Source organism: Rhinolophus ferrumequinum, chromosome 4, assembly GCF_004115265.2.
Source record: "Rhinolophus ferrumequinum isolate MPI-CBG mRhiFer1 chromosome 4, mRhiFer1_v1.p, whole genome shotgun sequence".
NCBI classification, from domain to species: Eukaryota; Metazoa; Chordata; class Mammalia; order Chiroptera; family Rhinolophidae; genus Rhinolophus; species Rhinolophus ferrumequinum.
Window position 1 is genome coordinate 51,981,937 of NC_046287.1, and position 26,390 is coordinate 52,008,326.

At 34.3% G+C, this 26,390-nt stretch overlaps 1 protein-coding gene across 1 annotated transcript in view; it reads left to right on the forward strand.

Moving 5' to 3' along the window:
- The first annotated feature begins 1,061 nt into the window (after window positions 1–1,061).
- The window catches only part of TNFSF13B (TNF superfamily member 13b), a 30,597-nt gene continuing 5,268 nt past the window's right edge, over window positions 1,062–26,390 (forward strand). The window contains exons 1-3 of the mRNA XM_033104617.1: window positions 1,062–1,578; window positions 1,683–1,770; window positions 17,211–17,267. Coding sequence (XP_032960508.1) covers window positions 1,228–1,578; window positions 1,683–1,770; window positions 17,211–17,267 — 496 coding nt within the window. The 5' untranslated portion in view covers window positions 1,062–1,227. The remainder of the gene's footprint in view (window positions 1,579–1,682; window positions 1,771–17,210; window positions 17,268–26,390) is intronic.

Here is a 26,390-nt window from a genome sequence, read left to right on the forward strand (position 1 = left end):
ACAGTCTTAGCACCTACGGGAGTTGTGCCTAGCCAGGCCTTGGCAGGTGCTCAGTAACTCAGTTCTTGAAGTGTGAACTCCTTACATGATATGTAGGTGCTAGGGGTAGAGCAGCCAGAAACCAAGAATGTCCAGGAGCCTGGTATTCAAGACAAGGCATGATTTGTGTCCCTGCAGCAATACCCAATCCAACAATAGAGTTTTAAAACTAAAGGGACCCTGGGTTGAGTCAGGTTGTTTTGTATACATGTTAGACTGGGGCAGAGGCAACCTATGGGCTCATACAGAGGTGCTTTAGAGAAAGAGCAGTTCATGGTGGGACTAAGGTATTTGGAGCTGGAAACAAGGTGATTCTCCTCAAAACAGTGTCAGACTGAGTGAGGACTAGCTCCAAAAGTGGAAAGAGCAGAGGTGGGACCCCCCTCAGGACGAGTTATCCTGTGGGTAACTGACTCCCAAACAGTGAGTCTCAGAAGGAAAAAGCTTTCCCTTCAAAATGTATCCCCCACGTGTAATGAACCCCTGTCATAATTTAATCTAAATAGGCTTGCAAAATTTAGTCACATTCTTTTTATTACATTGCGAAGATAATAAAGAGAATACTCCCCAGTGGACTTCCGTGCCTCCCTTGAGGACACTTCGTTTTGTTTCCTACTTGAGGGCTGTTAATAAATCACTCTCCAGCTGAGTATAGTTCAATGCTAAAGCACTTAGCTTATCTGACCTTCACATTAATTATTTTTATTACACAAGCAGGAACTTGAATGTTCGTTTTCCCCTTCCCTGCAAAGCCATGTAGGGCCCCATGTAGACCCAGTTCTCTCATGATGCAAAAGGGGGAGCTCCTTAAGCACCTGCGTAGCTAAGTTCCCTCAAGTGTGCTGATCCAAACCCAAAGTTCCGTCAAATCAGTAGTTTTAAGGGGCTCGTTTGTGAATGAGCATTTTGAGATGCCATTAAAATTCTTACAAAAACTGAAAGTGAAATGAGGAAGACTGATTGAGCAATCGACTAGAAGGGCAAATGCCAGGAAGACCTATCATACAATAGGGGCAGCGATGCAGCAGGACAGAGAGAAGAAAATTCAGGAGAATTCTCCTGAGGGCAAGAGCCTAGCGGGGCCATGTAATCAATGTAGGACATCAGCAAACACAGATAACAGGAAATGATCCATTCCCTGTGGTCACTTATTCTAAAGACCCAAACCTTCAAAGCACAAGGAGTGAAATGGATGACTCCACAGAAGGGGAGCAGTCACGCCTTTCTTCTTGTCTTAAGGGAAGAGAAGAAATGAAAGTGAAGGAGTGTGTCTCCATCCTCCCCCAGAAGGAAAGTCCCTCTGTCCGATTCTCCAGAGATGGAACGCTGCTGGCCGTAACCTTGCTGCTGGCCCTGATGTCCTGCTGCCTCACGGTGGTGTCTTTCTGCAGGGTGGCTACCCTGCAAGCAGAGCTGGGGAACCTCCGGGAGGAACTGCGGGGGCACCCAGCTGAGCGGCTGCCAGGTCTCCCCCAGGCAGGAGCAGCAGCCCCCAGGGCAGCTGCGCAGGAGGCTCCAGCTGCCACCGCTGCACTCAAAGTAAGTTGGCAGCAGCTGCAGCCCCAGCACAGTTTCCCCAAAAGGCTGCCTCCCCCACCTCAGATGTCTTTGCCATAACTTGGAATTTTTTTTCCTCTTCTTAGGGCATCCTTGCAGCACCAGCTTTAGGAAACAGCAACTCCAGTCAAAGCAGGAGGAATAAGCGTGCCACTCAGGGTCCAGAAGAAACAGGTACGTTTTGGACACAGAAGCATTTAGGTGTCAGGGATCCCACCGTTCACAGGTGTGCAGGATAGCATCGGTTTGGGGGAGTGAGAGGTGAACATAATCTGGAGACTGCAGAATTTCCCATCTAAACCAGATGTGGCTTTCCCGCAAAGCCGGAGCTCTGACAGATTTAATAGGCTGCACAGCACGTTTTGTCCTCCAATGAGCAGATTGTGGGGGTAGACGTATTTATCTGTGCCATACTTTAATTCTAGAGGAGGAAAAGGGGGCACATCTTTTTCCTGAAATAGATACTTCATGCCTATGTCAGAAGCATTGTCCAGCACTCCAGGAAAAACCACTGCATGTTAGAGGAGAATTAGATTTTGTGGACCAAGGTCACAGAAGGTCAGCCAAAGACAAACATTTCCTGAGGGTGCATTGTATGCTGTGAAACCAAGGAAAGATTATAGCCCAGGCAGGTGTGTGTTTGTGCTTTATTTTGTTTCTTGATTTAAAATGTTTATTTTATTCACACATACACACTGATTTTAAAGCTTTTCTTCAATGTATGCTTTTCTAGGAGATCCACATATTCATAATCGTCTTGAAATGCTGCTTTAGTAGTTTCTGCCTCTCTTCACATTTCACTTGTTCCACAGATTTTTATAGATTTCCGAAACCTCAGATTTGGTGAGGCCTCCCAAAATGCTCAATTCCAGTTTCATTTCGAAGATGAAGATGAGCATTCGCATTGCATTAACGATCACAATTGAACAGATCCTTGGCATGACGCCGCTTTTATATTGAAGAACACTTTTTTGAGCACCTAGAATATGCCAGGCAGGAATGTATTAGGATAAGTATTGTCACACCTACTATTTTCTTTAACCTTCACAGTGACTATGAGATAAACAGAACATGTGTAATCATTTATATATATATTTGTACTTCTGAAGAGAAGTGCATGGGAAACATAGAGATGGGTATTCAGGTATTCTTCTACCAGACCCTCTACCCCGCTCCTCCTGCCCCACGCACACGCACATTAGCTGCTCTGACTGAACTTATTTTCACTAAATGCCTTATTCATAAAAAGTATTTTTTATTTTGCAGAACCATATTTTTATCTGGTTATCATATCTTTGTATCAGTTATCAGAAACAGTTGGTTTTAAACATTTTTAAACTAGGAAATACTCATATTTTTACTATAATTTAACACATCAATTATTTTTATATTTTTCATTTTAGCATCCATGTTTTTTACATAATTGAAAAAAATGCAACATGTATATTTTTGTGTTCACTTATTGTTGCACAATAAATATTTTCCCTATTTCTAAGTAATTCTCACATATCTATATTAGCTTATTAATATAATTATTTAACATAATCATTTCTAATTTCTTTTTGCAGCAGTGGAATATGCCAAAATTATTGTGCAGATCTCTTCTGTTTCTGAGGAATTATATGTTCAATATAAATTCCTTAGATGGGATGTCTGTGATAAAGAGGATAAACATCTTTATCACCCTTGCTACCTATTGCCATTTTGCTTTCAAAATGAGTTATAAATGTATGCAATTCAAATGTAAGTTTTCCACAGACTTACTACATTTTATCTTTTAAAACTTATTTTGGCTAGTTCAGTAGTTGTAAAACAGTATCTCAAATTTATTTTCTTCTTACAAATAAGAATTAACTTCTTTCCACATATTTTGATAACTTCTAATTTTATCTTTTGCTAATTTATTTATAAATTCTCTCTTTTGTTTCTCCTATTTTTTATAATTTTGAATAAACTCTATATTAGGCATATTAATTATATATCAAAATTTTGATGTAAATATTTTCACAATATTTTGCTGCTTTTTAAAACTTGTACAGAGATTTTTGCATCTGTATATTTTAATGTGATAAACTTTTACTTTGATTTTCTCTCATACATCAAAACTAAAAATATGTTTGTTCATAACCTCTTAAATAGGCATTGTATTCTCTGCTATTTTGACTTTTTAATAATTTAGTGTTTTAGTTTGGTATTCAACTCATTAATCCTTCTGGCGTTTACTTTGGTAAGTCATGTCATACCAGCTTTAACTTCCCCTTTCTTTGATTTTTTTTCTTCCTAAACTGCTGCTAAATATCTCAAAAAATTTTATTAGATTATTCTTTTTAACTTGTTTGAATTGGAAAGTTTATTAAGTTTCTCAGGTATAGTTGAACCTCTTTGAGACTTTTTTCCATTGATTTATTATTCTGTTTTAAATAAAATATTTTAAGTAATTTTATAATGTAATGAGCTTCAATGTCTAGTAGGTTTAGGATACCTCAGTCTTCTTCAACCTTCTCTGCTAGTATTCCCCTGCCTCTAAATTTTAGTTTTAAAAATAAACCTTAATTTTCCTATTGTATAGAGGATATAGGATACAGCAGATTTAAGCAGTAAAGGATTGAATAAGAAATCAATAACTCCTTGAGTCCCAGTTCTCCAAAATATCTCTATTAATATTTTCAAATTCTTCCTATGTGCAAAATTTTACATATCTATGTTTTTATAGCATCCAGAAATTTTATACTGATAAAAAATGTCCCCAAATAATTTCAGATTTTTATAAAGTTGGAGAATAACAGAAAATTCTAACCTAGTAAATAAAAATTTACCCACTTTCCACAGTCCAGATGTAACCACTGTTATCACTATGATGGTTTGCCTCAAATTTTTATAAACTTTTAGTATAGTATATACTATGCTATACTATGTGCCATCATTTCATATCTGTCAAAAAAGATTCATAGCTAAATAAAGTAAAGTATATAGTATATATAGTACATATGTATATAGATATACTATATAGTATCTATATATAGTATATATATATATATCATGTATATATAGTGTATAGTACATATGTCTACATGTCTATATATCTCTTTCTACGTATATACTCATAACATTTATAGATCTGAGATGGAAAGTTTGAAGATGCAAGCCTTAGTGACTGGTAATATATGCTATTCCTTGTCAATGAAATTTGCTTGAATATTATTTATTATAGGTACTATCCTTTTCTGCAGGGAAAATTTACTTGTTTAGTACTACTCTAAAATATTTACTCAAGAAGGTAACTATGATTTTGTTGTTGTTTGGTAGAGTCATTTTTCTGGAACTGAGAAAATTCTATACAGTTTGAATCTATGCAGCTTTCTTTGGCTTTTGTTTCTATTCTAGTTATTCTGATTCATTTTCAGTAAGACTCAAAAACCGTAGGTTGTCCCTTTTACTTTTGAAGTGTTCATTTATGTTATTTATTAATTGTCTATATACATGTTAGAACCATTAACATTTTTGTTGGAATTTAAAACTGTAACTCTGAAAAGGAAAATGAATTTTCAGTGTTTAATATATATATTCAAGAATGCTTAATATCTCAAGAATGTTTAATATTGAATTTTAAATTTCCCAATAAGACATAGTTTTTCTAATGTAGGCTTCACTAATTAAATTTAAAAAGTGTTGCTATTTTAGAGTTTTAGCATTTTCAAAAAGCTTGTTAAACTGTTTAAAAATGTACAGTTTTCAATAAATCATACAGCATTTGATCTCATGCTTCTTTATAAGTCACATAAACATACTATGGATGTATACTTAACAGAATTATAATATTATTTTAGATTTTTTCTGGAATATTCTGTTTTCCACATACACTCCTCAATGACAATGTGCCATCATTTCATATCTGTCCAAAAAAGATTCATAGCTAAATATTGCTAAATAACACACCAGAATGTTACCTATTCTCATTTTTCTATAAATCTAACTCAAGTTTACCAGCCACTTCAATGTTATTGCATGTATATTCAGTTGGTAAGTAAATTGCTGTGTGTTAGGCTAGAAAGCCCTACCTGCCCAGCATACAGCAAGCCTAGTAATGCGTCAGTATTTGGTACTTATTACGTATCACCTAAGAAGGCTGTTTTCATTTGTACAACTGTCTGTACAGCTAAAGAATAGAGACTTCTGTGGTCTGGCTCCTTTTTCTTCTTCTGTATATTCATCATAACACTTGCACGCAGTATTCTTTGAATATTTGTTGATTGGTTTTGGGCTCAATATGAAATAAGATAAAATGATTTGAGAATGATTTGGCATCATCTTGTGTGTGGGGGATTTTCCCATGTTTCTTCACTTGTCAGGTCTCACTTACAGGCCATCTTATGCAGTATTTTAACTTGACATTTATGGATCTTGAGATTGTCATCCTAAACCAAATAAGTCAGACAGAAAAAGTCAAGAACCACATGACTTCACTCATATGTGGCATATAAAATTAAAAGCAACAAACAAACAAAAAGTCATAGACACAGACAACACTTTAGTGGTTACCAGAGGGTAAGAGAGAAGGGGGAGTAGAAGAGAGTAAAGGGGGTCAAATATATGGTGATGGAAGGAGAACTCATTCTGGGTGGTGAACACACAATGCGATAGATAGATGATGTATTATAGAAACGTACACTTGACACCTGTGTGATTTTACTAACCAATGTCACCCCAATACATTTCATAAAGATTAAACAAACAAGCAAAAACCAAACCAAAACAAAACAAAAAAACTCCCCACAACTAGTTAACCAAAGAATGAGCCTAATCATAAGACAGAGTCCTAGGGAGCGTCTGGAAATACCTTGCCTCAGATGCTTTTGATGCGCCAGGTACAGTCACTATTTGTGCTAAAAATTCATAGTAAAGCTCCCATGTTCAGGAACCTCTTTAACTACAATTTCATGGATTTCTGGGTTTATTTAATGCTTTCTTTTTCTTTTTTTTGAAGTATTATTTACATATGATAAAGGGCTCACATCTTAAGGAACGCAGCTGGGTGAACATTCATATACTGACAGCAGTAGATGCAGGGACCACCATCAGCCCACATGCCTCCTGGCTGCTCCTTCCCCTCCTCCCAAGGGTAAATGATGCTTTTACTTAATCGTAAAATTTGCTATTTTGGCTCCAGTTTTGTTTTTCTTAATTATGTTTTGTTTCAAATGAAAGCCTTATTAAATTTTACGTATTTCATAAGATAATTTCTGATTATAGTATAACAAACAGAAATGTGGGGAAATCCAGGATCAAAGAATTGCCAAATGGCTCATATTAGCCAAATATTCACTTTTAAAGTGTATTTGGAAATATTCCCAAGTGTAAAAAAAGAATAACTAAAGTGATAATGGCTTTGAAAATATTACCCATTAAAATTTCTTCAGCAAAGGGGTCATGATGACCCATGTTTTTAACCCTTACCTAATTATATGCATTTTAAAAACCTAAAGATAAGCATCATTAGAGTCCAGCAAGAAAATGAATTATTTTAAATGGGTTCCTACTGAACTGAAACAATTTATTAATAAAATCAGGTGAACTTTGTATTTTTGCCTTGTTATTCAGTACAGAATTTAAAAGTTATTAGAAATCATGTGTTATAGATTATAGAAAGACAAAAATTATTTTTTGATATTTTTTTATACTTGTCTCAATTGTAATAGTAAAATAGTGGTAAAAACATGTGCAATTCAAAGAAATATAAAAACAAGAGTTGGAGAAAATAGCCCATATTTTATATTCTCAATATTTATTGTAAGGTTTTGACCAATCTACTTTGTTATTTTTCTCCATTTTTTAGTTTGGAATTATTTTTAGAGTTACAGAAAAGTTGCAAAGGCAGTGCAGAGAGTTGCTATATACCCCTCCTCCAGTTTCCCATAATGTTAACATCTTACGTTACCATGGTACCTTTGTCACAACTAAGAAACCAACACAAGGATTTAACTAATAACTAAGCTCCAGACTTTATTTGAATTTCACCAGTTTTTCCACTAATGTCCTTTTCATGTTCCAGGAACCACCCAGGACACCACATTGTATTTAACAGTTTTTAAATGAGTTTTGAATATAGTACACATAAATTAACACCTAATATTGGAACTTAAGTATTTCTCTGGAGTAAACACTTTTCATTGTTAAAAGTAAAAATATCAATACTATTTTTGAGTCTTTTTTTTTTTTTTTTTTGAAATTCATAGTCCATCTCCTGTGCATGGAAAGATGGGATATCTGAGGGATCTCTAATGTCCAGTCTTTGTTTGATTGACATGTCTGGCTCAGCTGTAACTTACAAGGCTGAAAAATGAGTTTTGAAAGCATAAAATGTAGGACTCAACCATCCAGTTTGTACCAAAATTAGGCTAACTGGAGCCTCTTACCCAGTAAGGGCGTGTTCCTTCCTAGAACAGAAACAGCTGGCTGCTGTCATGGTGATCTTTGACCAGACTGTTATTCCCCTCCCCACTCCCCCGGTTCGATAATGAGAGACACTTTTTCTTTTCAGTGTTGCAAGAGTTGGCTTCTGTTCAATTTCCAAAAAAGTATTTAAAATGAAAATTGTGACCTGACAACCAAATCTTTGAACCCTGTTCTTGTCAAGTTTAAAGTTTTGGGAAATAGAAGAACCAGAAAACAAGACAGTTAGTGTAGCCAAGAGTGATACTGCATCTCTTCCACGTATTCTGCAAGGCTTCTAGGTTCCCAGAATGTTGGGTGTTGATCAGAATACAAAACAAAAGTGTTCTGCCTATCTGAAATTACATTAGAGGGAGGTGGAAAGACACAGAAAATAATCAATAAATATAATTCATGAGTAAATTATCATATTAGAGAATGGCAAATACATTGACTACGTGAAAATTTTAGGACAGGTTTAAGAGAATCAATCATGTGAAGGGTGAGGGTAGGTGAGGAAGGGATGTGTTTTTTATTTCAAATAGGGAGTCCAGAGCACGTCTTTCTGTTTTCTCCTTGAAAGCTCAATAATTCTTTATACTTTAAATTTTTTTTTTAAATTTGTAGACATGGGCATTTTATACATAAATTCATAATGTTGAGTGATATGTTCTCATAAATAATTTTGTAGGAATGAATAATATGAGTTTTAATGTTTAATTATGTTTGTTATATTTAAAAGAACTGCATTGGGCAGCTGTACTTTTGTTATGGATTTTCTTTTAAAGGGTATATCCATTTCCAAAGAGAAAAGTAACAGATTTTCCTCAAACTAGAGTAAACAGCCACTATACAAAGCTCTGAGTTAGGCACTCCAGAATATACAGAAAAGAGAAGAGAGAACCTCAGTGATTAGTATGTTCCCTGTGCAAAGAGAAGAGAGAAACTAAGTGATTAGTATGCTCCATGTACAAGCTCTTGGTTATGCCATGTCGATCTGATATTATTCACCCTCTCAATACCCCGATTAGGTGGCATTATTGTCTTTATTTTAGATGAAAGAGTTGAAGCCCAGACATGGTCAATTTCTCCTCTCAACAAGCTAAATAAATATTCAGTTGGAGAAACTAAACAAGATTCGTATAAATTTTAAGATAATAATAAAATACACAAGCTCTTTAGTCTTTAAGAAACCCATGTAAATTAGGGCTCCAGTTGATTTGGGCTCTGAAATAGATATTGTTATTTTCATTAAGTAAGAAAAAATATTTGAAAATTATGTGTCAATCTCATGATTAAAGAGCTAATTGGTTTGAGAACTAGTGAATTCATTATCTATTGACTAAGAATTCTGAGGTTTTTCCTTTTTTTTGATTATGCAAGCTGTCTGTATTTATTGTTGAACTAAGACACCAGATTTGAGAAAATGTATTGGGTCCTATAGTGGCCTAGATTATTACTAGTGTTATTATCAATGAGAGAGACAGCTACTTATGGAATCATAGAATGGTAGTAGTGGAGATCACAGACTAAAAGATTATCTAGACTACGGTGGAAAACAGCTAACCTGGGTTTTGAAGATTGAGTAGATTTGGATAAGAGGAGAATGTATCCCAGGGTATAGGAAGAGTAATATAACAGGAAATAGAAAAAAAACAAAACAAAACAAGAAGGAGCCTTATGTTAGTAGGTGCAAGAAGCATAGCACATACCAACATCTTGACATTATCCACTTACTCTTCTAAATTTTTAGATTTTTGCAAGTGCTGATTGATTGAAGTGTTGTTACAAGTTCAGGCTTTCCTCTCCTCCTCCTATGGCTAGACTGTTTGAGATAGGGGAAATTGAAAATAACTGTTTCATGATAGCTTCTAACTCTAGTCATGAAGTCACACAGCAACTCATCCTTTTTTTTTTTTTTTTTTCTATCTGCTGCTCTAGAGCTTCTTCTGGGAAATAGTGAGAAATTTTAGAGAACTAATATACCACCATTTACTTTAAAAAATATTATAGCATGCTACAGTTCTATGGATGAAAATTCAAAAAACTTATTGAGAATTATTTGTTATGGAAATTTTTTTTTTCATATAAACTTGGGTCCAAAGGTTTATTGTTAGAGGGTCCAGGAACAGGTTTTTTTATTTTTTTTTCATGGAAACATTTTTTAAAAAAATTATGGAACCTATTTTCCCTAAAGCATTAATTTAATCTATTTTAACATATATTATAAAGTTGAATGTAACAATGGTTTTTACAGAATTATTTGGAAAGGTTGAATGTTATGAAGTCTCCTTTCTTTCCTAAATTGTTCCACTGATTTTTAAATTTTGAGTCTGTTGTAAACCAGATACTGCAGATTTCTATATGATTCTTCTTAATATCAAGTGACTCCCAGTCTAGGGGGAGAGACAGTTAAACAAACCATTAGAATGTATAATGGAATGTATATCGATATACATACCATATTTTGCCATGTATAATGTGCACTTTTTTGCCCAAATTGTGAGGGAAAAATAAGGATATGCATTATACATGGCTAGTACTAATTCTATATCTATATAAATGATTTTAATTCTTTTATTTATGGTTATGAATTAAAAGTGCAATAATAGATAAACAAATTAATTTATTAAATGCTAACATTTCTTTATAATACAAAAAACAAGTACCTAAATATAAAAAAATAAAAATTTGAATTCAAAAAATTAAAACGAAAGATTTTTTTCCCTGAAAGTTTGGGCCAAAAACTTGGGTGTGCATTATACACGGGAGTGCATTGTACTTGTCAAAATACAGTACGTATAATGTGTAGGGGGATCAAATGTTTAGCTAGAAGGATCAAGGAAAGAGTTGATATTTGATCTGAACCCTGAAGGATGATTGCGCTTTCACAAGATGGAAAGTGAAGAATATTTAGCCACAGGGAATGGCAGATACACAGTCATGGAATTAAGATGATCTCCTGTTCTGAGAAAGTGTGTTTAAGTACAGCTGTGTAGGTGAGTAGAGTTCATGAGGCGGTGAAGTAGACTTGATTTTTGTATGCAAGGGAAACCCGCTGAAGGAATTACAAACATTAGAAAGACAAAATAAATTTTGGGTTTAAAAAGATAAATCTGGAGAAAATGCAAATGATTGACTAGGAATTCTAGAAAAGAGAAGAGGCCCAACTTGTACGCTGATGTAATTGTCAAGAACGATGAAGATAAAGATCTGAACATAGGCTACCATGCTCCTCATCCTCTCTCTCTTTTTTTTTTTTTTAAGATTTTATTGGGGAAGGGGAATAGTGTGTACTTCCAAGTGTGTACTTTTCCAAGTCAAGTTGTTGTCCTTTCAATGTTAGTTGCGGAGGGTGCAGCTCAGCTCCAGGTCCAGTTGCTGTTGTTAGTCGCAGGGGGCACAGCCCTCCATCCCTTGCAGGAGTTGAACCGGCAACCCTGTGGTTGAGAGCCCACTGGCCCATGTGGGAATCGAACTGGCAGCCTTCGGCATTAGGAGCACGGAACTCCAACCACCTGAGCCACCAGTCCGGCCCCCATCTTCTCATTTTTTATCATGCATCCCTTTCTTTCTCTCTCTCTCTCTCCCGCTCCCTCTCCTTTTCTCTCTCTCCCTTCCTCCCTTCCTCTTCCTTCAGCCATACTTGCTGTGTCCCTCCAACATCATCCTTTGCATATACTCATGACTATTAATTTGTTTGGAATGTTCCTATCCCTTTCTTCTGACTTTAAAGTGCCACCACCATTCATTGAAGCCTTCCTGATTAATCAAATATCTGGGCACACTATCACATATAAATGCAACTTTAATTCTGTTTTTATGATATTGATTCATGCCTGTTCTTTTTACTATATTGTATGCTCCAGGTGGGTACGGATTGTTTTTCTTTTTTCATTTTTTGATCTATTCCTAGCACAATACATGACATAAATGTAGTGCTTGGCAAAATTGCTGAATGAGATGAATGTGAGATAGAATATAAATTTAACGAAAGTTAAAAATTCAAACATTAGAACTTATTATTTGAATTTAAGATTGAGGATGAAGGAAGAAATCAGGCATGTTTATACACTTTCTATCTTGGGCAACTCAGGGGACAGTTACATGTCCACTAATAGAGAAAATAGAGGAGTAAGAGGTAAGTGTGTGAGGAAAATAAAGAAATAGATTAGGGCATGTAGAAGTTGAGGTGTCACTATGGCATCCAGAGAGAAATGTCCAGGGGAAATTCAAAATGTAACAGCCAATTGTGTAACTTATTGTTACCTTTCTCCAGATAGTCAAGTGTATTTCTATTTTTGGTTTTACCCTCCTTGACTTCAGACATATTTGCATGTTGTGTCATGAAGTTAATATTCTTCACTGTTAAGTTACTGATGTCCAGTTACTTCTGAGTATACATCATTAAAAAAGAGAAACACTCTAAAATAATGCAAAAAAGTCATGGCAGAAGAAAAAACCATTTCTTGTGGAGATGACAATGCAACTATAAAGTTAGTAATTTAAAATTAAAATATTTGATCAATTGTAAAATGAAACAACATTAGATGAAGATGGTGATTTTTTGGGTTTTTTTGGTTTCTTTTTTAACTCTTGGTGATTATGAGGCTATGCAAAGGGCTACATATCCTACATTGCTTTAGGCATAGGACATATTACCAGTGGTATGATACATTACAATGTCCAATTAATGCTTAAAAGTCTTTCTATATACATATGCACACATAGAAAGTCTTCAGTTCAAATATTTTTCTTTACTTCTATCAGCTATAGTTATTTCTGTTTTATTTTATCAACTCCATTCCAGCCCTCAGAAAACTACCACCCCTCTCTTATTATAGTGATACTATCTTTCTGAATTCCCCAGAATTGAAAACTTGAAAAAAATGAGTTTTTAATTCTCCTTCAAACACCTATGGTCATTAGTCACAAACTTTTTCCATTATTTTTTCCATAATTTATTTTGGATGCTCCATTTATATAATTGCATTAGAGACCAGATCATCCTTATATTATATTTATTACCAGTCAACAGCTGAAACTTTGCTTTCATTCTCCTTTTATGGCAACTCATTCTATACATAGACATATGTATGATCAACCTATATCAGACAGACCCATCTCAAGATTAAGAATTCCTAATTTTTTTTCTGTTTTCTAGTAAGTCAAGTACATACTTCTCAATCTTGCTCTCTAGAAATTCTTTTAAAACTCTCAACTCCTACTGGTTTCATAAGTAACCACCTAAGCAAACTGCTTATCATTGATCAAATAAAACTTTATAATCCAGTTTTCCACACCTAAATTCTTGTATTCCCATTCCAGAAGAAATATTTATCCCAAAACAATGCTTTCTTTAATTTCTTCATTGACTTATGTCCAACTTTAGGTAAATATTTAGATCTTGAAAGGATTTCCCCTAATTAAACTTTTCTAGCTGGGTGAATGAGAACTACAAAGAATTAGTAGGTATAGGTCATATGGATATGGCAAAAGTAATACGAAAAGCTCTGTTTTTTTCATGGGAACCATGCATGCATAATCTGCAATAATTTCATTATTTATGGTCATTTATATTAGAATTAGCTTTGTTGAAATAATGTATAAATCAACCAGATTCCAGTTTGAAAGGGTTTTGTCCCAATACAGAAAACAATACAACAGATATTAGCAGTCCCATAAGCTTTCAAATCCCTTTTCTGATTAAATGGTATGTCAATATTATACTTAAGAAGGTAGTTTTCAAACCCAAATGTTTTTCTTATGGAAAATATTTAAATGCTATTCTAATTGTGAAGTTGGTTGTATTTTACTCTGTCAAATATTGAGCAATAGCAAATTGGTTTTTTTTCTAAAAGTTTTTGTTTTAGGGATTCTGTTTTGTAAACTATTTTTGCCCTCGACATAATATTTTGTTTTGAGAAGACTTTACACAAAGTTTGATATTATGAGTAAATTTTTCTATGCTTTCGAAGTGTACTCAAGATTAATTATCCGTTTCACACATCACTATATATATATATATATATATATATATATATACATACATACATATATATATTTCACATATCGTGTGTGTGTGTGTGTGTGTGTGAGTCTCCCCATCAGACACAAAAGTATGCTATTGCCTTGCTTTGTTAAAAGATAAACTGTCCTCAAATTCTTCAAACTCTTCCTCAAATTCCCTTCAATTGTAGTAGAGGGATGTGTGAGAAACTTACGAAAACCAAACACAATCAATGAATATTATAATTGTTATCAATGCTGTGTTTCTTACATTAGACTATGCATTCTCAAAGCTCTTGTGGTTGGGGGGCCCTTGACACATTCTCTGTTGCTCGGGTCTGCTCCTATTTCTTTGGAGTGTGCTTTTTCTCTTAACAAACTGCTCTATCACCACTTTTAAAAAAACACAAACAAAAACTCTTGTGGTTGGATATCTATGCTATCGGGAGATACCAAAAAATAGTATTGCTCTTTTTTGGCCCACTTTTGTGAGTAATAATCTATACTCTAAGATCAGATCTGGAGAGAGTCCTAAAAGGCTAAAATGAAGGTAAGTTGTTAATAGGTATCAAATTTCTTAAAGGGAGAGTTGAAAAGTGAAGAGGCAAATAGCACTGATAGGCTGATGGGACGCGAGGAACATCTAATGGAGAAAGTCATGTTTTTATTTTCAACAAAACTCCTTGAAAAGCCCAGTGACTTTTTCTGGAATAAGGAAAAATAATGAATATGACTAGCTTCAGCGAGTATAATTCAAATATTGTTATTGAACTGCCATTTTGATATTCCATTTTCTTTTCTGAAGAGTATTTCTTGAAATAAACTTTTCTCTCCATAATGTATTTTCTTCTAAAAGTTAGATTTCTGCTACTACATGATGGAATGGACCATTGTTTTTCAATGTGTAGCTTGTAGCCAAGTTTTAGTTACGCTGCTGAGATTAAACTTCAGATATTTTCATAATGGCTTGGTAGTGTCGAGGCATCACTCATTTAGTAAAACTAATTTTGTCTAATTAGAACACGTAAGTCTCCTGTAGGAGTTTTGGGAAAACAGTCAGGGAGAGGGTTAATTGAAATAGGAAGCAATGCAGTCTAGTATTTCTTTGGTCTCTGTCAGCTTCATTGGGTCTTGGTGCTCTCATCGTGTCTGTCCTTCATTATGTTTCCAGTTTGTTTGGTTCAATACTATTAGGAACAATAATGCCAGCACTACTATAATTAATAACAGCCAAGAGTGATTTTGCAATTATTATATACCGTGCATAGTCCTGAATGCTTCACGTGCATTATCATTTAATCTTTATAATATACGTGCCCACATATTATGAAAGAAAGATGGAAAATTTGGAAGTTTGACTTTGACTTTTGTCAACATCCTGTTCTGTTTTGTGTGGAGGAAAGATTAGAGCTTTACCTACTCTGATTGACCCTTGCATCCCTCACAGAACTTATCATGGTGCCTTGTAAGTAGTAATTTCTTAAGAAGTATTTGTTAGAAAAATAAGAACATATTTAAAATAGATGATGGCTATGCTATATAGTATTGTGCCCTTCAGATTTTAGCTGCTTTGGATGTTTTGTTACTTCTTTCTTTAAAGCCATCCTTATTCACAGCTGTTCTGCCTGTTACAATGTTTTTACATATTTTCATAGTAGAAAGTCTACCATAGTAACTGCATTAATGAGTCACATTTTCTCTATGGCTACCCTTGTTTCACAAATCAATTAAAGAAACACAGAATAGACCCAAATGTTCTGCTCCTATCGAATTTATCAGATTAATGTAAAAATGTGTTGGAAAACTTCCGTAGTTATAAAGGAATTGCAGTTTTTAACATTATATTTCCACCTTTAAATGCCAAGGGACATTTCTTAACAGATTTTCTTATGTGATAACTCTTTTTAACACTATTCTTTTTAGGCCTGTGCATTTGCACAACCTCAGAATACAATCATTACATCTGTTATTCCATGTTTTAAAAATTAGAAAATTTTTAGTTAATCAGCTGAGGCAGAAATTCTAGACTGTCTGAAGCTGTTAAAATGTATACATTGAGAAGCATGTTTTTAAAGTATTATTTCAAGTCTGAAGAAAACACTTGCTACATAAAAAAAATCTAAACTAATATTTTCTTAATTTAAAATAGGCATGCTTAAGTTTATGTTTCATATTTTCATAGATGTTTACTGCTTTGCTTTCTTTTCCTACAGACACTGTACTTATTTTGCTTTTACCTGAACGCATTTGTCTTTAACAGAATAGTTATTTATTCCCTTGAATATTCTCTGGAATATTCTATTGTGCATGCAATATGTGATATGAATGGAGGTTTCCCAGAAACTTCACTGATTTTGCAGTCTCATGGAAATCTTCCATTTTATTTTTAAAAGATGTTCTCTCTTTCTCTTTTCGGTCCAAATATTTTACCAAAAGCCTGATTAGCTCCAGAGTGAAACAAATGTGGTTTATATTTTGGCCCTGCCACCTTCCACCTCAGGTTCTGAACAAGTTGTTTACATTTTCCAAGACTTAGTTTTCAATATGTTATTTCTAAGATCTTTGTAAGGTTGCCTGAATTTATATCAGCTCAATAAATGTTAGCAATTATACTTTTGTTTTTAGTAATGTTAATGGTAGTACTTATAGTACTAGTGAATCATTATTACTGTTAGATTTTTTGAATCAAAAAATCTTTTTAAGTTGCACACCTGAAATCTATGTGATTTTGCTGACAATTGTCACCCCAATAAATTAAAAAAATAAAAAAAATTAAAAAAAATCTTTTTAGTATAATCTGATAGTTTGATTGGCTCTTGTATTTGACAGACTTGAAAAATGAATAATAATGACTAAACTTGCTTTCTATACATAACATTTTAAAGCCAGTTAGGTTAAACTATAAAGATAATATATATACTTACTGTACTTCAGCAAAATGTAGAGTTTTTCTACAACATGAATTTCAAGTAAAAATTGTATTTCAAGTACATTATGTTAAAAATCTGTTGGTAAATTTCATAAAATAATTTTAAGAACAATATACAAGCTACAGAGGAAATGTAATAGATTTGGTGTTACTGGAGATTGGGTTTGTAGCTTTGTGTTCTCAGTCATCCTTAGTTCCCTGACTATTTCTATTGGAGTAACTAAAATGATACATTTTTGCTTTTCAGTCACTCAAGACTGCTTGCAACTGATTGCAGATAGTGACACACCGACTATACGAAAAGGTAATAAAATAGTCCCAGTAATTTTTTCACTTTGAATTCAGTCTAGTCCAATCACTTGTAAGTTTCAAGTCCAGACTGTATTCAAACTTCATTTCAAATCAACTCCCTACCTGAAAACTATTTGTAGTCAGATGTAAAATAATAAACTTAAATTTATTCAAAAAAGATTAGGGAATAAATATATAGGCTTATGTAATATTTTAGAACAGAATTACCTTAGAGACACTAATACATAGAAATTTTAAATAATAAGCATATGAGAAAACAAAATCAATACTAAAGCAAGTTCAATTTTTTATTATTTATAAATCATTTTGGCTTTCATAATGCCTCAAGATCATTTTTGCAAACACTAATTTTCCTATTATATTAAGTTGTAGAAATCATAATAGGATGAAGACAAAACTGAACATGTCATGAACAGCTTATATCAATTAATTTATTAATAAATATATAATATGTACAAATAAATAAAACGTTTTATTTTAGAAAGTTCAATGTGAAATTATTGCCTTTTATTTTACATATAATGGTTAAAAATATCCAATGTCACAGTTACTGTGTGGGCATTGGGGCTTAGCAATGACTAAAACGTGTGTTTCCTCACTTGCATGGAATTTACCTTCTGATAAGGGAAAAACAGGAAAAGAAATAAGCAAGTAAAATGTAAACTGATAAAATTAAATGCTGTGGAGAAAAATAAAGCAAGCGGGGGCAAGGGAATATTTAGGCTGTGAACCACAAAAGAGAGTTCAGAAGTGTCAGGAGCTTAAGCTGGAGCCAAGAATGGGGAAAGAAGAACAAGCCCAGATAATGAATTGGGTTGACCTTTGTAATAATTCCCAGGAGTGGTATTTTCCATCTGTATTTTTCTATGTGACTTTAATTCTTTTAAATGTAACACAAATATTAAACTACAAAATTCTATTATTATTTATTGCTCTGCATTTTCTAAAGTCATATGTTTGCAACTTTTAATAGGCAGCAAACTGTTGCCTAAGAATTAAAGTTAAGTCAGAAGACCCTAAGGACTAAAGATAAAACTGAAAAAATATAACTTGGAAAAGATTTGTTTTACTCATTTGGCCAAAAACAAAAATGTTGTACATCACACAAAAAGATACAGCTGTTCTTCCATTGTGAGAGTGAATTGCACAGTGTTATGATCTTCCTGGTGCTCTCCACCAATCCAGGGTGCTTATCTGGGTGCCTTGCCCTCGGGACTCATGGGTTGGCTTTGTGATGCCAGCAAGCTTGGAGCAATATGTAAATGTAAGTGTGCATAGGCATTTTAGCGCTGCTGCTTTACTGCGCCCCATACATTTTGATATGTTGTGTTTCCATTTTTATTTGTTTCAAGATATTTTTTGATTTACCTTTTTATTTCTTTTTTGATCCCTTGATTGTTCAGGAGTGTGTTGTTTTAACGTCCACACATTTGTGAATTTTCCAATTTTCCTCCTGTTATTGATTTCTAGTTTCTTGTGGTTGGAAAGGATACTTGATGATTTCAGTCTTATTAAATTTGTTAAGGTTTATTTTGTGCCCTAACATTTTTATTTCACATATAATGGTTAAAATCCTCGAGAATTTTCTTTGTGCCCTTAGGAAGAATGTATATTCTGGTTCGGTAGAATGGAATATTCTGCATGTATCTCAATTAATTTGGTCTATGTTGTTGTTCAAGTATGCTATTTCTTTATTAATTTTCTTTTGGATGATCTATCCATTAATGGGGTATTGAATTTTCCTACTGTTATTGTATGGTTGTCTACTTCTCCCTTAAGAGCTGTTAGTATTTTCTTTATATATTTAGGGTCTCCTATGTTAAATGCATACATATTTTTATTTTATATCCTCTTGATAAATCAATTCATTTATCATCATATAATGGCCCTCTTTGTCTCTTGCGGCAGTTTTTGGCTTTAAGTCCATTATGTCTGATATAAAAATAGCCACTTCTTCATTTGCATAGAATATTGTTTTCGAACCTTCACTTTCAGCCTGTGTGTGTCCTTAAAGTGAGTCTCTTGTAGGCAGCACATGGTTGGATTATTTTTTAAATCTATTCAGCCACTCTAGACTTTTACTTCTCCCTCCCCCACATTTTGTTATTGATGTGACAATTTACATATTTTTGATATTGTGTATCTATTAACAAATTGTTATAGTTATAGTTCTTTTAATATTTTCTCTTTTACCTTTTATACTAGAGTGAAAGTGATTTACAACTCATTTCAGCCATTTCTTTCAGGTTGATTATTAGAGATTTGTTTTCTTTCTTTGATTGTGTTATGCTTTCTTGATTCTTCATGTTCCTTGTAGATTTGCTTTGCTGTCTTTGCATTTGAAGAAGCATCTACCTCTCCCAGTCTCCATGGACCGATTTTCACAGACATATTCATTTCTCAGCAGTGCTTGTTGTTAGCCATTCTAAGGCAGGGGACAAGACCCCCTTTGCTTCCTTTCGTCCCTCCTGGAGGAAAAACATCCATTCTTTGCTTCCCCTCAATCATGAAAAAAAAATGATGGCTATAAGAAGATGCTCTCCCCTTTACTTTGTTTTTAACTGTATCGGGGCACCAAGCTCTTCTGGTTGTTCAGTGCTCAGTATAAGGCAAGATAGAAACCAGCTCCACAGAAGGCACTATGAGAGGCCATGAGGCCCAGTACACACTCTAATCTCACCATCCATCCACGAGAGAATCATGAGCTGAGTCAAGCTTCTTGGTGCTGAGCTCAGTCTGTTTGGGGGAGGGACTGATGTGAGACAACTGAAATTGCTCTTCTTACCCATATAAATACGACTGCTTCTTAGTTCGTGATCCTCTAGAATGCTTCTACTTGTTAGCTCAAATCTGAATTTCTCTTCAAGGTATTTTAGCACCAATATTATTGTTAAATCAGTGTTTCTGTGGAGGGATGATGTGTAAGGCTTCCTGCTTTGCCATCTTGCTGACATGTCTCTCATTCAGAATTTCAAATGTGTCATCCTACTGACTTTTGCCTACATGATGTCAAATGAGAAATCAGCTGTAAATATTATGGAACATCCCTTGTACTTGAGGAATTGCTTCTCTCTCGCTGCTTTTCAGATTCTCTCTTGTCTTTGTCTTTCCTCTGATTAATTATAATGCATCTTGGTGTGGATTTCTTTGAGTTTGTCCTTCTTGGAATTCATTCAGCTTCTTGGATGTATAAATTTATGCTTTCTTCAAAGTTGGGAAGAGTTTGGCCATTGTTTCTTCAAATATTCTTTCTGCTCCTTTTTCTTCTCCTTCTGGAACTTTCATAATGCATATATTAGTCTGATTGATGGTGTCTTACATGTCCTTTACCCTCTGTTTACTTTCTTTCATTCCTTTTTCTTTCTGCTACTCAGACTATATACTTTCAATTGCCCTATCTTCAATTTTGCTGATTCTATCTTCTGTCTGCTCAACTGCTGTGTACCCTTTCCAGTGTATGTGTGTGTGTGTATATATATATATATATATATATATATATATATATATATATATATATATAAAATTTCAATTATTTTACTTTTCAGTTCCACAAGTTCTGTTTGGTTCTCTTTTTTAAAATATTTTTTTTTTTATCTCTTTACTAATAGTGTCTATTTGTTCAACGAAAATTCTCCTGTTTTTAAAAAAATATTTTTCCTTATTTTTAACGAATATGTATGTATATACTGTAAGCAAATATTTTTGTTTTCTTTTTCCATGGTTTCCTTTAGCTCTTTAAACATATTTAAAAGATGCAGTCTTTGTCTATTAAGTCCAATGTCTAGGCTTCCTCAGGAATGGTTTCTGCTAATTTCCTTTTCTTTTTCCTTTGAATGATCTATAATTATCTGTTTGCATGCTTTGTATTTTTCTTTGAAAATTGAACAATTTGAATATTACAATGTGGTAAGTCTGTAAATTATATTTTCTCCCACTCCGAGGGTTTGCTGTTGACTGTTGTGGACTGCAGTTGTCTATTGAATTTTTCAAAAATATTTTGCTGACTGTTTTCCTTATTCTATGTGGTCACTAAAGTCTTTTTCTTCTCTCTCTCTCTGCAGTCAGTCCAATAGAGATTTTTTAAAAAAGTCTCCAGTCATAGTAATCCTGACAGAGATTCATTTAAATACCAGGGATGAAACAAACAAAAACTCCCCTTTTCTTAGCAGATTGGCTCTGAGCTGGGTACACTCCTTCAACATTTAGCCAAGCTGCCAGCAACTCTGCCTTAGACTTCCCCTCTCACTTGTGCAGGAACCGAAGATCAAGTACAGGTGGTAGATTAGGATTTTTTCAGGTATCTCTGAGCATGCCTCTGGCTCTGGGCATGCACGTTGTATTACAGATTCCTTGGTGTATGTGGTAGTGCTTCAAAGCCCTTATTCCTTCAAGTGTCTTCCTCTTTAATCTCCTCCTTCTTGGGCTTTTTTATTCAGCCTGCTGCCTGTCTCTTCAGCTGTCCCTTGTTCCAGGTGGCTACAAGTAGTGTATGTCTTTAAAGCTTTTGATTGACTACAGCCTGGGGAGCTGCTTCCATCTGAAAGGAGCCTCTAGGTTAGTCAAAGTGCATAGCCATAACATTTTGAGAATAGGGTGAGTATTTCACTTCCTGGCACCAGCAAGGTGCCACCTAGAACTCAGGCCACCATTTCTATGTCTGGAGGATGGAAGATGCTAAGTGAGTAAGCAAAAATGCTACAATACTTTCTTATTGAAATTTAATGGCCATTTTTTTCCATTAAGCACTCCCTTGGTACTGTAATTTTTTTACATAAATACAGATTTTATATTTCTAAAAATGTTAACTCTATTTGCCAGGTTAATTGCTGCTTCAGTGAAGGGATTTACTTTGAGAGTTCTACTCTGCCATTTTCCATAACATAACTCTGATATCTATAATTATACCTTTAGACAATATCTGTTGATTGTCTATGACAAAATTAACATGATTCCTCTTTATTCTGTCTATCCTTCCTGTCCACCATACTTTTTTTTTATAATAATACTATATTTCTTAATTTTTATCTATGAGGTCTGACAATTAAGTTCGTGAACTTGTTACAACGATGTTGCTAATCTTTTTTTATGTCAAAGGGATTATTCATTATGAATTTGTACCAATTGGACAAACAGTTAGCCAAGTTTAGTATTTGGAAGTGCTGAAAAGGCAGCGTGGAAAAGATAGACGACCTGAAATTTTCACCAACAATTCATGGCTCTTGCATCACAACAATGCACCAGCTCACACGGCACTGTCTGTGAGGCAGTTTTTAGCCACTAAACAAATAAGTGTATTGGAACACCCTCCCTACTCACCTGATCTGGCCCCCAATGACTTCTTTCTTTACCCAAAGATATAGGAAATATTGAAAGGAAGACATTTTGATGATGTTCAGGACATCAAGGGTAATACAATGACAGCTCTGATGGCCATTCCAGAAAGAGTTCCAAAATTGCTTTGAATTGCTGGCATTGGTGCATAGCTTCCCAAGGGGAGTTCTTCAACGGTGACTGTAGTGATATTCAGCAGTGAGGTATGTAGCACTTTTTCTAGGATGAGTTTGCAAACTTAATTGTCAGACCTCATATTTCCACAATCATGTTGATAGTGGAAGTCTCTTATTTATTTCTACTTTTCAACATAATTATTTCATAGAGGCAATGATGAAGTCTACTCTTAATCACTCAATAGAATTTGACATTTGATGACTCCCTTTTTCTTGAAACACATGCTTTTCTTTGTTTCTCTAACCATATTCCTGCCTTTTTGGCCACAACTTTTCAAACACTTTTGCAAATTACTCTTAAATGTATCTCTTTAAGATTGATGTTCTTTAGACCTCTGACACAGTTCCATTTTCTAACTCAGTACATTAATCTCAAAACTCTATCAATTATTTCTCATAAATTATAATTTGCATTAATCTATTTCTCTTCATTCCCATCTCACCATCCTAGTAACAAACCACCAGCATCTCTCACCTGGTTGGTTTTCTTGCCTCCAGTTTTGCATCTTTTCTTACCTGGAAGCCACATAGTGGTATTTCTAAAACAGATATAATAATTTCTCTCCACTACTCACAGCCCTTTAGGGATCTCCCGCTGCCCTTCAGATAGCTCAGTTTACATGGCCCTGCCTGCCTGTCTTCTGTTTTCTATTCATTTTCCTAGCCCTACCTTATCTATGAAGTAAATCATATGAAGTATATGATTTCTGCGGATTTCAATGCCAAATTACATTTGTTTTATACCCCCCAAAAAATCACTATTTCTTGAATAGGTTTACTTAATCTACCTTAAAAAAATATATTACCATTATCTTCTCCCTTAAAAATATTTCCAGCATCTCTAATATAATAAACGAGAAAATCAAGAAAAGTAATCAAATGTGATAGCTATGACATTTGATATGTGATACCTGCTCTCTATAGCATTTATTTTTAGTTATTGAGGGAGGTAAGACTGGAAGTATAGATATTTGGGAGGAAATTTCATATTCATGAAATAGAATAAAAAATAAATATTAATGAAATACATCTTTCAATGAAGTTTTAAAATTTCACATAAAACTTTGTCATATCTATTCTTTTAAAAGCAGACATTTTCAGATATACATGTAAATTATTTTCACATTAATACTGACATTAATTTTATTTTATTTCACATATTAATGTACATAATAATTTTGTTAAGTTTTCAGAAACATTTAAATACAACAAGTATTTAAAGCTGAGTGGAGAGGGGAATTTAAGCTTTATATACCAAGGTACATCTATATTTTAGCTGTTGATTAACAAAAATAAGTGTTAATACTCTTGGACTTTACTGCCAAGTTCTTAAGTATCTCCTATAAGGAGTGGTGTATGCTAGCTTAGAAAAGCATTCTACAGAATAGGTATTTACTGCATATTTTCTTGTGAGCACTTATCAGTAGTCTAACTAAAATGCTAAAAATATATGTTAAGTTTTAAAATGTAGAAACATGTTATAATATTTATGCTTAAGTTTATCATTGCTTTAGCTTTTAATTTATTTGTTAGCTTGTTTTCTTAAAGGATTTAACAATTTATTCAGCAGCACGTATTATATTGGGTGCATAACATGTGCTAGGCTTTAGTCTCAGCATTGGGTTTACAGCTATGACTGTAGCAGAGCCACAGCCTTGGCCTTAGGAAGTATAATCTGTGTGTGTGTGTGTGTGTGTGTGTGTGTGTGTGTGTGTGTGTGTGAGTGTATATGCATGTGTGTGCAGTGGGGGAGAAATACATAAAAGACAGAACATAAAACAAGTAAACATGTACTCTCTTTAATAAGAATATTTCCAACAAGTAATAATGGAGAAAATAAAATGGAATTAGCATTGCTAAGAGAACCACTTAAAATGGAGTGGGGGCCATTGAGGATGTGGGGCTATGCACCTGTCCTGTCTCAGTTCTTAGAACTATTACCAACCTGTGGTTAAACTCAGCTCAAGGCTGAACAACGAACATCCTGGATCCATGGTTACTACATGGACAAGTATGGACTGGACTTCCTCCTCACTATGGCGACCAAACCATCTTCATTCTTCACCTGGAAAGGAACCAGTCCACTTTAACAAACAGCATCCTCCATTTACTTCATGGGCCTAACTGATCCCACCTGACCTAGCCAACATCCTTCTTCTACATGGAGGACTGTGAGGAGAACAGCTCTTATGGTTTTGCCCTTTATAAACCCTGCCTTTCTTTGTTCCCTTTTGAGGTTGCTACCTGAATCTGAGGTCTGGATTGCAATCTATCCTTTGCTTAAATCATTGCTTTTTATTCTTTATTATAGCCTAAACTTACAGTTTTGGTTAAGATAAGATATGATGTATCTTATTTTACAATATCAAGAGAAAATAAGAATATAAACCTAAAAACTACTTGTTTTTCTTTCTATTCTGACAATACAGCAGTCGGATTGAGTAAGAACTGGCTCACTACTTTTTTAGAAGTAAGTGTGGTCTAAAGAAATAGGAAATCAATGCAGGAGATTGCAAAAAAAGAAAAAAAAAGAAAAGTAAATAAATATCTCTAGCCAGAATGTAGACAAGCAGTTTCAGAAATGTCTTTTACTTCATTTCAAGAGTATATACCATCTCAGTGATGGAGGGTGTTCCATTTCCTAAAGTTTCCATAACTAGAAAGTAAAATGCTTTTAAAAGACAATTGAATGCTTGCGACTAATTGCATAGTACCCTGCTATTTCAAATTATTTTATGTTTAAAGTCGAACTAGTTAATTCAGATATTTGCTTTATGTCTGCTGTGGGCAAGTCATCATTTTAGGACCTGGGGAAATAGTAGGAAACCAAACATAAATAATTCCTGAATTCAGAGAAGTTAGAATCTAAGATGTGTGTAGTTTTGAAGGGAAAACAAAAGCCCTCTTTGGTCAGAGCATAAAATAAGTGTCATTACAACCGTGAGACCAATTGCCTTCCGAGTCATGAGTTTGTATTTTATAATCATAACAACTACGATATTAATCCTCCTTCATATTTTTCAGTACTCTACATTAAAAAATGCTTTGGGCACATGATCTCAGTAAAACTTTAAATCTCAGTTCTTATAGTCTTTTCACTGAAATAATCTATAAAAACAGGTCATGATGAGTTTGCCTGTGTTACTCATAATTGCGGAGATCTTTTATTCATGGGCTCTCATCATCCAGTATGCCACCAAAGGGTTTTCATTTGAGGAAAGTGTTTCTCAGAGACCTTCTTTGGAAATAGCAAATTGGGGTAATCAGGCCGGCCGGCCCCATTATTGGGAGAGTTCACTCCCTGAGGGAGGCAGTGATAGAGGTGGTTCCTGAGAATGCTTAGAGGAGCCAGGAACAAAGGCACTTTCAAAGAGCTGTGATGTCCCCTCCTTCCTGCCTTCCTCTCTCCTTTCTCCCTCACAGTTCTCTTCTGTCTACAGTAACTGTGAACTCATAGGGTTGCCATAAGGAATTGTTTCATTTTAACCTGAATTCACAGTGTAATTTACTTTGTTTGATCACTTTGGGTTCTTAACTCCTCAAAAATATTCAGAAAAATATGTGGTTCTTGTTTTATATTCTTCCCTTGAGAATCCTAATTGGGAAAA